This window comes from Lissotriton helveticus, chromosome 11, assembly GCF_964261635.1.
Source record: "Lissotriton helveticus chromosome 11, aLisHel1.1, whole genome shotgun sequence".
Classification (NCBI taxonomy): domain Eukaryota; kingdom Metazoa; phylum Chordata; class Amphibia; order Caudata; family Salamandridae; genus Lissotriton; species Lissotriton helveticus.
In genome coordinates, this window is record NC_136072.1 from 799,222,755 (window position 1) to 799,235,523 (window position 12,769).

The window sequence follows — 12,769 nt, forward strand, 5'->3', positions numbered from 1 at the left end:
TCCTATGTGGTAAGTGTTTCCATGTTGAGCATGATGACCACAGAGGTGCGGTTATCATGTTATGGGAGACACATTGTAGGAGTGTGTTTGGTGAGGAAGTGTAAGAAACAGACACTCATTTTTATGCAGTATGCCAAGTGTCACTGATGTATTTTGTAAACCAATAAGTCACATACATAAAGCCTGTCCTCATCTTTGCACTCATGTATCCATTCATCTATCCACTGACTCATTCTTGCATTCACCCTCTGACACTTTTGTTTTTGAGTTTGTGGGAAGGATTGTTTGCAGGTGTTGGAGGGTCAATGCAAAAATGAGTCAATGAATGGATTCATGAGTGCAAAGATGAGGGACAGAGTGCTTGTATGGTGACTTATTGAGTGGCTAAATCCATCAGTGACACGAAATGCACTTTCATTCATAAGCAAGATCTATTTACATTGCCAATGCTCGTTCTAAATATAAAAGAAAATTATCGTGCTCATGGTGCATGATGTTGGAATGATGATTGATGAGGCTAGCAAGCAGAAATAGTGGGTCAGGGTCTGCTGGCACCGGTCTTGTTGCAATTTAAATAAATAATTTTGAAATAAGGTTGGTCCTGGAGCCTTTCTGTCAGACCTTCTGTGGTCAGCTTGTTTGGTTCATTTTTTGGGACAAAATCCCATGCCAGCAGTTAATGCATTCCTAGACTCTGAAGCAACCTGGGGTCATTGGCTGGAGACATAGCCTGAGCAATTGGATCCACAAAGACACTTCAGAATAATTCAACTCAGTCTTTTTTCTGCATGTCTAACTACCTGATACATTAATGGGAACAAGCAACATCCCAGGCAGGAACGCTGAAGTTGACTGCACCACAAACCTACATCTTCATTGCCTTCGCAGTGTTAGGAAATTGCAGTCTGATGCCTCGTTGGAGAATGCACCAGAACCGAGGGGGTAAAGCACATAGTTCTTGTTCGGTGTAGGTAAAACTAAGATTTGTCTCTGAATCCGTAAACAGGAAAATCACAGACAGATAGTGGGAGTAATCCTGCAGTGAGCCACAGCCTGCTGCAAGATGACAGGCGCCTAGCTGCTCGATCCACCCCCAAAAAAGGCAAACCTTTTGACTTTCTGGCTTAAGGTAGTCTGCCAGTGCTATAGGTGGGGTGTGTGGGATACCGCATATTCGGAATGGCTAAAAGCCAGAATATCAAAATTACTGAAACAACCTGCTTTTTCCGCCTATTTAATTGCTGCACTTTAAAGATAACAATTGACTTTTAGGTTTAGATCGTGAAATTGGTTACTAACTTGGGGCATCTAAAATCTTCCTGGATCATTTTGTAAACCATTGAGGCAGGGATTGGCCGAGTAGATGTGGTTCTCTGTGTTTGGCCACGGAATCTGTTTTTTATTTTTGTGCACGGTAACGTTTTAAGTAATGCAAAGCAAAATCTGCTTTCATTGTCATGTCACTTATCCTGAATTTGTTCACTCTCTCTCCCTCGTCCGGAATGGGAAACTTCTATAGGATGGAACTCTGGAAAGGTCTGCGCCCAAAACCTTATACAAGAATCTAAAACATGGATATTTGGGCGATGGGGGTTCTATTTACACACCTAGCAGCGATAGTTGCAACCAAGAGTGTCCCACAAGCTAAAATCATCTACAGCGTAATGTCAACTAGTGGGTCAAATGATTGGGAGCTCTGAAAAATATTGGGAGAAGCCATGTGGGAAACGGAGAGCTTGAAATATTTCAGTAGTTCAAGACCCGGACCACAAATGTGACGAGTACTGAAAGTGCAATTGGCAAGTGCACTTATACGAACATCTGGCAGATTTATTTTTTAATGAACAATAGTGGGGGAAATTAATTTTTTTGTCAAAAATTCACAGGGCTATCCCCATTAATTATCACTACTAGATGGTTTTAACGTAATATACCTTGATGTAACTCCAACATCATCACTCTTTTGAAGTCACATCCACGAGGGCGTTGACTCTGGGGTTTGCTAACCCTGATTCATGCAGATCTGTGCCAAAATGTGGGTGCTCTTCACTAAGCCCCCACCGTATTTTGGACAATGGCACCTTATCAAGGACAGTGCTTTGTGTTGGACAGCCTCCATCCTGCACTCAAGTTCATAGAGTGTTAACTTAATCTGTACAGGATGTAGGACTCTCTCCTTCTGACTGAATATCCTTCAAAAACGTGTTTTATTGTCTATTCGTGGAAGTCAATATAAAATGTAAGAATGTTGTATTAACAATGAAATGCATTCTTTGGCCCATTTATTGAGGTTGCGCTGCACTAAAAATAAATCGTATGAAGTAATTAAAAGAAAGTGGTATACTTAAACAACAGAATGCAACCATGTGAATGTTCTAGTGATGTGGGCAACCGCGATCCTCATGTAGGTTTGTAACAGTATCATGAGTGTGATGGCTGAGTGTCCCTCATTTTAGTGCCAGAGTTCCCCTTATACGGTCGTAGCTTTTTTTCGTTGTCCCCGCCTAAGCGTGCCAGTATTTCTTTCTATACTAATCTGACTTTCATGCTTGAGCCTTGCATTCCAACGTTTTATACGTATTTTTTCTTCTGTTTTAGGGGGCTATTCTCACCACTATGTTAGCAACAAGAAACTTTTCTGGTAAGTTTCAGCAGGTGAACTCGCATCTTCGTACTATTCCAGAATGCTAATAAATAACAATAAGCTATAATTAAATTGTGGTTTTCCTGATTAACAGTAGCATTGAAGAAAATCAGCCGGTGTTGCTTCATCAGGCATGCATTAAAGGATCCTGCACTATCCAAACCGTTTGTCGTAAATATATACATTTAAACTGCAATTGCAGGATGTTTCACTTTTTTTTGTATAAGCAGATTATGATCAAAGTAGAATGAGTGCTTTTCACTTTTCCTTGCTCTGACCTTTTTGTGGATAAGGTGAAGGTATGGCGGTGGTCCCGCACCTAAATCTTCAACGCTCCCGGTTCCTAAGTTCTGGTTCCCTCCACAGTAGTTTCCAGGCAGAGTCCATGACTGAAACCCATCACTAGGACATGGACTGTTTAATATAACTCTTCCTGGATACAGCCATTCATACTTACTCCCATTTGAAATGTTTCTTTTGAGCGGTTCTACAACAAAACCACTTTAAGAGGGTTTTTGAAGAATGCAGATTTTGTTTGTGTTTGTTTTGGAGCTATATACAGAGTTGCGGAGAATGGTCAAATTGATGTAGTAAGTATCCAGTCTTTCTATAATGAAAACCTGTATGATTCGTAACCTCCTACGTATTAGATGGGCAAATGACTCCTAATAAGAAAGCACTTTGTGGAACAGTCCGTCTTCACCACCTATCTAGTGGTGTTCGACCATGAACTTTTCGTCTGAGGAATGGTATACCACCCACCTAATTTAGGATTGATGGTGGGTTTTTCAGTCTGTCACCACCTGTTTAAACGGAACACAATAAAACAACTACTGACCCACGATGTGTGCTCATTTGGGTTTTGTTTTCAGAAACAAACTCCAGCTTTGGGATTTTGTTTAAGAAAAACAAAAAAGTTTAAAAGATTGGTGACTTTCTGTCAAACCCAATGCCGCCATTCACCAAACCTTTTGTATTTTGAAGACGACCGCCGAAACAGCGGTTTCTTTCAGAGATAGCCTCTGGGTGGTTGGTCATCTTTAAATTTGGCAGACTGTACTCTGTGAAGGTGGCTGGGGTAATGTCCTCCGCCAGCCTGACGGATGGAGTTCCATCTGCCAAATACCAAATCGGGCCCAAAGTCTCAGTTCCCGCCTCTTTTGCCGGGCACCAAGGGAAGTTGTTCGTTAGATGGAGAGACAGTGATGTAAGGTCTTTTTATGTATCTGTCTCAGCTATCAACATTCAATTATGGGCCTCCCTTGAAATGGTGCGGTATTATGCTACGCCACTTAGTGTGAACATATTGGGGTATGTCGGTGCATTATTAAGTTGTCTTTCGTCTGCTTCAAGTTCCTGCATACACAGAGAGCCTCCTCTGAAATACCTCTCTAGCTTAAAGGCAGAAAGGGTGAGAGGTTCTTGCACATGCGGTGTAAAACAAAAGGATGGGGCCAACCTGCATAAGGGGCCCAAATCCCCAGCATATCACAGATGTTTGCTTTGGACTGAAAGGGGGCCCGTGTGCCGCAGGTGCCGGTGTTACGCCCCTGCTTTCACTGTTATTCCCTATGGTCTTTTTCTGATAGCTAATGAGAGCAGAAATACTTAACCATTACTAAGGTACTAATTACCTTCTTCCCAGTCGTGTTTACTTCTTTAGCACACAAGGCGCTAAAGAAGCAGAAAGTTGTGATAGTGTGTATGGATCTTTTTCTTCGAGATTATTCCCTGAGTCAGGTTTATTTTTTGTGCTTAATCGTATGGATATACAGATGAAGCTCTCTTTTAGCTCGGAGTTTTCATTCTCATGTCTGGAGAGTGTTATCTTTGGAAGTGAGCGGACAGCGGCGTGGACCGTTCCTCAACCTTTTGAGGCCCATTATTCAAAGTGACATTTTGCAGCTTCCCTCTCATGGACATGGTTCCATATTTGCTGCCGGCAGGGTCAATCTGGGGGCACAATGCTGGTATTGCCTTGAGTGAGTGCCTAGCATTGCACATCCCTGGCCCTGAAATAGAAGCACAACACAAAAAGGTACGGGGGTTCACCAAGATACACAAAAAAAAGATTGTCACAAAGAACACAACTTCCTAAACTTTATGGAAGTGTTCAGCACTTCCGCCAAACGTACACAACAGGATTTCTGTCCAGCCCAGTGGAAAAGCCATCCTTTATGGAAGATGATGCCTCACACACATAATAGTGTCATGCCTCATCGTCGGCATCCTCTCCCCACCCTGGTAGGATAATACCACCAGGGCGAACTCAACCTCCTTGAAGACTTGGCAGTAGGGGGGAGTTCTTGAATAAAACTATTGGACAAACACAGAATCCAGGAAATCTAAAAAATACCTGTGAGTTCCTCGGTTGTCACCATTATTAGTATGGACTCTAGGTATAGCTAAAAACACTATACCGTGTGGGTAAATGGAGTACAATGGCTTAAACATGTCTCCTACTAGCCTGAAATGGCCATGACTTACCTGAAAAGAGGACTGCCTTCATGTCTACAATGGTTGAAATCAGCAGGATATCACTTTAACGCATCTGCTTTCCCTTCGACTACAGGGAGGTTCTTAACAGTATGGTGGCCTTGCAGCTCTGAAGTGGCGAACAGTTTCAAATGCTGGTGCCACGTTTCCACATTCCTTAGACTTTCTCTACAGGGCCCGGCGCTGTAAGCCTGCTCTCTGCTGTGGTTTCTACAGTAGTGCGATGACAATCACACAAGCTCAGAAAGAGGGAAGGTCTTAAATTTGGGGCAGGTGTAAGTCACTTTTCGTACCGATAGCACAAGGAGGAAATGCTCATTTGTGGGCTATATTAATTATCCAAGCATTAAAGAATTTTGGAGGAGAATAGGAACACTGATGGATTCAATCATCGTACCAGGAGCATAACTTCAAAGAGAGATCAAAAAAATTAGCTCAAAGGACTGTGCTGAAGTAAAGACAACATGACGGTTCGCTCTCAGAGTTAAGCTCAGTTTGTTAAGAAGGATGCTCCTAGGCTTCTGCTGTGTATTTTAGAGCAGAGGGCTCAGACCGACCCTGCAAAGTAGAGGAATAGTCTCTGTGAAGTTAGACAGTGGGATAGTTTCACAACTACCAGTTCTAAGAAGTCATCTTCCCATCCACCCCCAAAGGTAGCCCTAAGAGAAGGTAACAATTTTCTCATAAGCACTTACTTGATTTGCTCCTAAAGAGAAATAAGGCTGAGAACTGTGGTAGGCCCTTAACTATTCGGAATGTTTATGGCTTTTGGTCAGAATGTCCTATAAAACATATGGACGTTTTAGTCCGTTATATGTGGTTTTTGTGCTGTAAAATTAATTGTTTGGTACCATCTGGAAATAAAATAAATCTTTCTAGAGGGAAATCCCCTCTTTGGGGTCAGTGTACACTTACTACGCATTCTCATTTGGGCAGTAGGGTCTTGCTATTAAAACATTTGCTAGTAGTAATATCTTTTTGTCTTGTCACACAGTCTGCAGTCCCCCTCTATTGTTTAGAGCTTAAAAAATGCAGATGCACTGCTCCAGGGGACTATTTGATACTACCAAATTGCCCTCTCTTTTGTAAAAGTCGTGTCTGTTTTTAAAACTACAACATATTTGTAGTGTGGACATAAAACCTGCAAGCATCCTACTTAATTTTGCTTGTGGTGGAATTCTGTCGGAGTACCTTTCCTTTTGGTCAGGGCATTGTTGGATCTGACTGCGTGAAGAACATCGCTGATTCACCGAGAATGACACCACCACAGCCTCATGATACCAAGGTGTGTGACCCTGAAAAATGCTGAATACCAGGAATTTTAATTGCAGAGATAATGGACTGAAGGCAGCTTGTTGTGGACTGGTCGCTGAGGAGACAATGTGATGCAGAAGGCTGGTTTGCCAGTGGTACAAGCCTTGCTCTTGGATGTCACAAATGGTGACCTGTGGGCCTTTACAACTAAATAAGATGTGAAAGTTGTGCTTCCTTTGGGAATCTGCTACGACTGCTCTCTAAGATCCTGACGGCACATAATGCATTGCCCTTTCGCTGGCCTGTTCTTTTCAGAGTTAGACTATGCAGTTATTGGCCTGCCAGCTGAAATCTACAGAGTGAAATTTTGCGAGCAGGCACGACGAGTGTTTGTGGGTGATGTTACCTGGTTATTAAAAAAGGGTGCTTAAGAATGATGCAGCAATGTTTGACTTGGGGAGAGGATGTGGCAGTGTGGCCAGAGCTGCCAATTTTAGATCTGCGGAGCAGGTCCAGACTTCTGCTCAACATCCTGCGATTCTTGGAAAATTATTTCATCTCACCCTGCCTAACAAAATAAAAATGACATTGTGTAATGTAACTGGTGCTAATATAAAGCGCACTAATTCCAGTGCTTAATTTGTAAAAAATATAAGTGCCAGGGCCTTCATCAGGACCCCATTGTAACTAGCACTACCCATTGCCCCTGCCAACGATGCCAGTGACAGTACCAACGCAACTACAAAGCATCACACTTCTACAAGTGTGACACTCCAGATTATTTCAGGACCCCAAAGCTATAAGATTAACTTGGGCGGCAGGCATTAGCCATTTTTAATGTATATTGAATTAATATACAACAGTTGGTGCGCTCACTTGTAAATTAGACAGACAGCACCACCATGTGGCAGACTGTCATAAGTGCTGGTGATGACAAATAAGTGCTGGTGCTGAGCACAGGAATAACCAGCTCAAATTAAGCACTGGTTTGCTCTATATAAAACTTCCAAAATGAATTACAACAAAATATTAGTGTACGTTTCTGGGTGTCAAGCGGTGGCGTTCTATGGGCTGCACAGATTTTGATGGCTCATCATTACAGCTTCTTATGGTAGATCCAAATCGCCATTCATGGACACCTTATTTGGCTCAGCCTGTATATGCGTGCATTGGTGTCATTTGATTTGGCTTTTACATACAGGTAATGGATTCAGGTAAGCTGAAGTCATACTCTTGAACTGTCAGAAATGTATTTGGTTTGAGGATCTTAACTTCATATGATAGATTTGTCAGTGTCCTCAGCAATTTGCAGAAGGTTCATACTTTAACCTGTATCTCATAACATTTTTATTATGGTATCAACAACATGACTGACAATTTTTCATTTCAAAAGTGAAGTATCTTATGAATGGGTTGATCACAGAAATGACAGCGATAGTTAATGGGACACATTTTGTTTCAGGTGTCTGCATATACCATTTCAGACTTGCAGCCATTGGTTTAATCACAGGCAACCAGTGATTGGCTTAATTGCAAGCATACTGATGAGTGCAGTTACATGGAGGCAAAATACGTTCGCTGTCCATCTCAGATGTTTCTCAAGTGGGTGAATAGTTTATTCACCAACAGACCGAGCGCTAGTGTCACCGGGCTGCGCTAAATGTCCCTGGTCTGGTCTAGCAAGGTTTATGGTGTAGCCACATTTTCCTTTGATAACTCAGGTTTGTAGTATTACAACCCAGCTAGTCAATGTTTGCTAGATAGGTTATGACTTCTATTGGATTGGTCTGGTTCCACCAGGTATCTTGATCTCAGCGTTCCAGTGACTTCCTTGGAGTACCCAACTCCTAAGCTGAGACATTGTGGTCTGTCAGCCAACGGATAAATGGTGTAATCCCAGATTGGCAAATAGGGATAGTGATATATATACCCACATGTTCTACCTACTTTTGTTCATGAAACATCAGCCAGTGGATGATTGTTTTAATTGCAGAAAAGAGAATGGGGTATTGACAGGTTGGCTGATGGAGCTAGCTAGCACACACCAAGGGCCTGATTTAGAATTTGGCAAATGGGGTACTGTGTCATGAACTCAACAGAGTACCCTGCCCACCAAACTGTGGGTCTGCCTGCCTCATTTAAATACTTGTTGGATTAAGCTTTCCGACAGAGCCTCAGCTGGCTCCATCGATGGAAAGCTTCCTCTGACTGCTGTTTTTAGGGGTACGGGAGTAATGGCCTTTTTTTCTGTCTGTTAGCGCCAGGTAAAACCTGGCACTTAGTGACAGGAAAAAAAACATGTTACCCCAAAACCCTGGAAGAAAACTCCAATGGTGTGGGGGACATTTACAGTAGTTTTTGTTTTTCAGTAACAAACTCCTGCTTTGGTAGTTTGTATCTGGAAAACGAAAAATAAAAATTTAGGGTGGATGGCCACCTTACTTTTTGTATCTTGAAGGGAACCACCATCTTGTTAGAGGTGACTGGTGTGCTAGCAGTCATCTCTAAATTTAACAGTCGAAGTACCATGGCCAATACTGTCCTCCGCCATCCCTACAGACACTACTCTATCCGTCAAACTTTGCTAAATCAGGCCCTAGAATTATGTATGAACATGTTAATTCATATATGAATGTTTTACTGCAGGGAGTCAATTAAGCAGAACAGAGTGGATATAAAGACTTTCTGCAGTTTTACTCTGGCATTCTGATTTCCCTCTTTCCCAATTTGTTGAAAACTCCTGCAGCTGAAAGTGCGCAGGAAAAAGTCCCCTAAACAGACCTGTCACTTTACATAATTTCAAATTGAACCACGTAAGCATTGCTCCTTCCACACTGACGCTGCTCACACTAATGTCACCATTGTTCCTGCTCAATTCCTGTCCTGTTATTCCACTTGTCAGTCGTGTTAGGGGGTCAGTTTCTATACAAGGTCTTCCCCTTCGAGTGGCATATATCCATGTCTCCCTTTACTACAGGGGCATTTTATTTTTCACTTAGGTCTGATTAGGTTTGAATAGGGGGAAAAAACATATGCCTCCCTCTCCCCCATGGTGTTTGCAAATTGGCAAAGCCAGCCAATAGATCTGGTGAATGTTCAGAGGCTGGCTCACCCAGAACCTGGGTGACCTGCTTTGAGAACTTTAATCTGGGAGGTTCTTGTGTGGTCTTTATTAATACATTCACCTGAAGTTTGTGTGGAAACAACCACAGCCTATGGCAAAGAAGGGTAACCATTAATGCAATTGTGGATACAGTATTTCGCGCCTACATAAGAGGAATTAGACCTATAGGACCTTTTTGAGGGAAGGAAACATTCCACAGGAGTCATCCGTGGGCAAAGAGAGAGGGTTCTCAGTTCATTGGGGGCGGGGTGCTAGGGAAGAGTGCTCGATTTATTTCGGTGGGGGGGAAGTGGGTGATTTAAGTAGCTTACCCTACAATTCAGATTGTCTCGGGGCCTATAGCTTTTCCCACACCCAGGATGTAAGGGTTGCAACAAAGATAGGAGTGGCAAAGGGCTCAGCGCTGGCTGTAGGACCTGAGGATGATCTTACATTCCTTTTGCTTATCTGGATTATTTTGATGTTGGTGTGAGGTGGGAAGAAGACTGTTTCCCAGTAGGGGTTTGAGTGGAGGATCTCTTCTCTGTGAAGCGGTCTTCGTGATGGAATGAACGTTTGTAAATGACAGGAATGTTTAGAAGGCTAGAGTCAGTGGGAGCTCAGTGAGCACTCCGATGACTCCACTGGATCCTGAGTGGTCAAGGTTTACATGCTGTGTGCATTTCTTTGTGGGCTGATCAAATTGTTCTGGATAAAACTTGGGTTCTGGGAACAACATTTGTTCTCGTAACATTTGTTCTAGTAACAAGATGTTTTGGAAACAGAATAGGTCCTGTCCGTTCTAGTGGGGATGAGGAGAGAGAGCATGTGTTCTTGAAATAATTCTGCCAGCTTTTCGGCGAAGGTGTGGTGCTTATTCACATAAAGCGATGTTGCTGAAGCTGTGCTCCAAAGTTTCATTTAGAAAAGACATCCTTTCGGATGTTCATTTCATGTCTTCATCACCTAAAGCGACTGCTACAAAGCAAACAGCACCGGTTCCAGATGTAAAAATGTGTGGAATGTCGGTACTTCAAAGACGTTATGCCCATTCAAAGAGCAAAGGTATCATTGATGGCTTTCTAGGAAGGTGTGCCCTTGAAATTTGTATGGCAGCAATGTAGAGCATGAGCCATATTTTTCATGTGCATAATCATTTAAATATAGCGTCCATAAAGTATGCAAATTTTTAAGCGTACGAGGGCTCGCTCCCCTGTGCCGCTGACTATTTAATCAGGTTCAAAATCCAATACGAAGGAAAGGGGCCATCCCAACAGCGTAAATAAAATATCTATAGGGCGATTCTGATATTGGTCCTCTCCAGTGGTTTCCCCCTTTCGCAACACCCCCAACCATCCTCCAAGAGCATATCCCTTGCTTCAAGCGTATATATCTCAATGCAAAGGAACAAGGGGTATTGGTATGTCCATAGGAGCGGTAAGATGTGTGCTCGTGTGTCCCTATCAAGATGATAGCCGCTTTTGGAAACGCTTCTTCATGCCATGCCTGCTTGCCTTTCTCATCCTGTTGTGAAGGAAGACGTGAATAATAAGAGTTCCAGAGTCACCATGAAGGTAATTTTGTTTATTGTCTGCGTTGTGTGATCAATGCACACGTGCTCTTGGGCGGTAGCCTCCAGCTCTTTATCTCACTTGAGTTTCTAATCTTTTTTTTCTGCTTCCTTTGTTTCTTTTGTTTCCTTGTCTTTCCCTCCACGTTTCTTCGTATATCTATGACTCCCCCCTCCTTTTCACAATTTGTTTATTTACTGTTCTTTTTTTACTACTGCTTCATTCCATCCTCTTTCTTTCATTTTCATTCATGCTCCTGAACTTTGTCTCCATCATTTGCTCTTTCCCTTCTTTCTTTTCTCCATTCACAATAATTTCTCCCCTATATTTATTTCGCACCATCTTTCTCTACGTTTTTTTCCTTGTTGCTCAACTTTTTCTAATTCTCTCTTGTTCTCTTTTCACCTCTTATTCTATTTCACTCCTTCTCTCCTATTTTCTTTCCCACACCCTCCTTACCTCTTCCTCTGTTTTCCTTCCTTCTCACCTTTGCCTCCGTGTCTATCTCCCTCACGTCTGACCATTCTTTTGTTTACTTTTCTCCCGCCACCTTTTTACACCATCCTTCTCTTCACTGTTTCTATCTCTCCTTTCCCTTTTGCCCTCCCCACTTCCTCTGTTTCTTTTGACTTGCTCATGTGTTTCCTTTCCCCTCCCCTGTTCTCCGTTTGCTGTCCGTCATGTCCTCACGTGGTTCCTACAGTGGGCAGACAGACCACAGCTCCGGCCACCATGACGGCCGCTTCCTCCGGCAGCAGCTTGGGGTTGGTGGAACAAGGTAGATGTGTCCTGAAGGGACCTTCTCTCCCTCTTCTTACTCGGTTTGCTCCCTCTTCCTTGGACTGCAGTTCGCATGTGACCCTCCCCTCACCTCCCTTCACACCAGAAATGAGTGTTGATCCCGGTGCTGTGGACCTGATCATGTCCTGTCCAGTTAGTGCTTTCCCACTTGCAAAGGATAGTTAAGCATCAGTAATTGGAGAAATGCTGCAAAGAATGAGGAGGCCAGGCATGGGTTGGTCAATAATGAAGTTGTGGCAAACCTGTAGCAGACAGGGCCTGTATATATTGCTAGATCTTAAATAACTGGTATTGGCCCATGTCTGGGTGCCAGTGTCGACATTTTGAAAAAGATCTTTCACACGCTTCTGCAGTAGTTTCTGTATTATTCGCTCACCCCGTGCACATTTACACCATGAGGGTGAAAGTCTCTGCAACCTCCATTGCCAAGTGTGCCTTCTCTTGCGCTATTCCTGCTGCTATGTCCTACCCTCGCCTGTCGCCCACCCTCGTTCTTATCTCTTTGCCTGTGGGATGAGCTGTTGGCACTGCATGGGATCTGTTAAGCCTTGCTGCATGTCCTGGGGCTCTGCCTGGTTTACTTCGCTCTTTTTACTAACAGCTAGGCTCCTTGCTCCTGCGTGTGTGTGTATTCTCTCGCTGCATGCAGTCAATGGCGTATTCCTGCATGGCGCCAGCAAGAGGAGTCACCTCTGACGAAGCAAACACAACACAGTTTTTTTATGCTTCCCTTGTTCTTCAGACCGAAAATGGGAAATGTCCTGCTCGGAAAGCCTCTTTATCTTAAAAGAAGATATTTTACTCACTTGAACTCTCACCCCATCTTAAAAGTAGAACTCTCTTGTGCATTATGATTACTTTTAGAAGTTTTTAAACCAAGCAGTAAAAGAAATCCTGTTC

The 12,769-nt window shown here is 43.1% G+C and overlaps 1 protein-coding gene across 32 annotated transcripts in view; it reads left to right on the top strand.

Annotated features, from left to right (window-relative positions):
* CAMK2B (calcium/calmodulin dependent protein kinase II beta) overlaps nucleotides 1-12,769 on the top strand; it is an 866,219-nt gene that overhangs the window by 660,258 nt on the left and 193,192 nt on the right. For 21 of the 32 annotated variants that reach the window (XM_078666785.1, XM_078666796.1, XM_078666797.1 and 18 more), the window contains exons 12-13: nucleotides 2,599-2,641; nucleotides 11,772-11,846. In XM_078666785.1, coding sequence (XP_078522911.1) covers nucleotides 2,599-2,641; nucleotides 11,772-11,846 — 118 coding nt within the window. The remainder of the gene's footprint in view (nucleotides 1-2,598; nucleotides 2,642-11,771; nucleotides 11,847-12,769) is intronic. The other 11 variants (XM_078666806.1, XM_078666792.1, XM_078666793.1 and 8 more) reach the window with 1 other exon arrangement.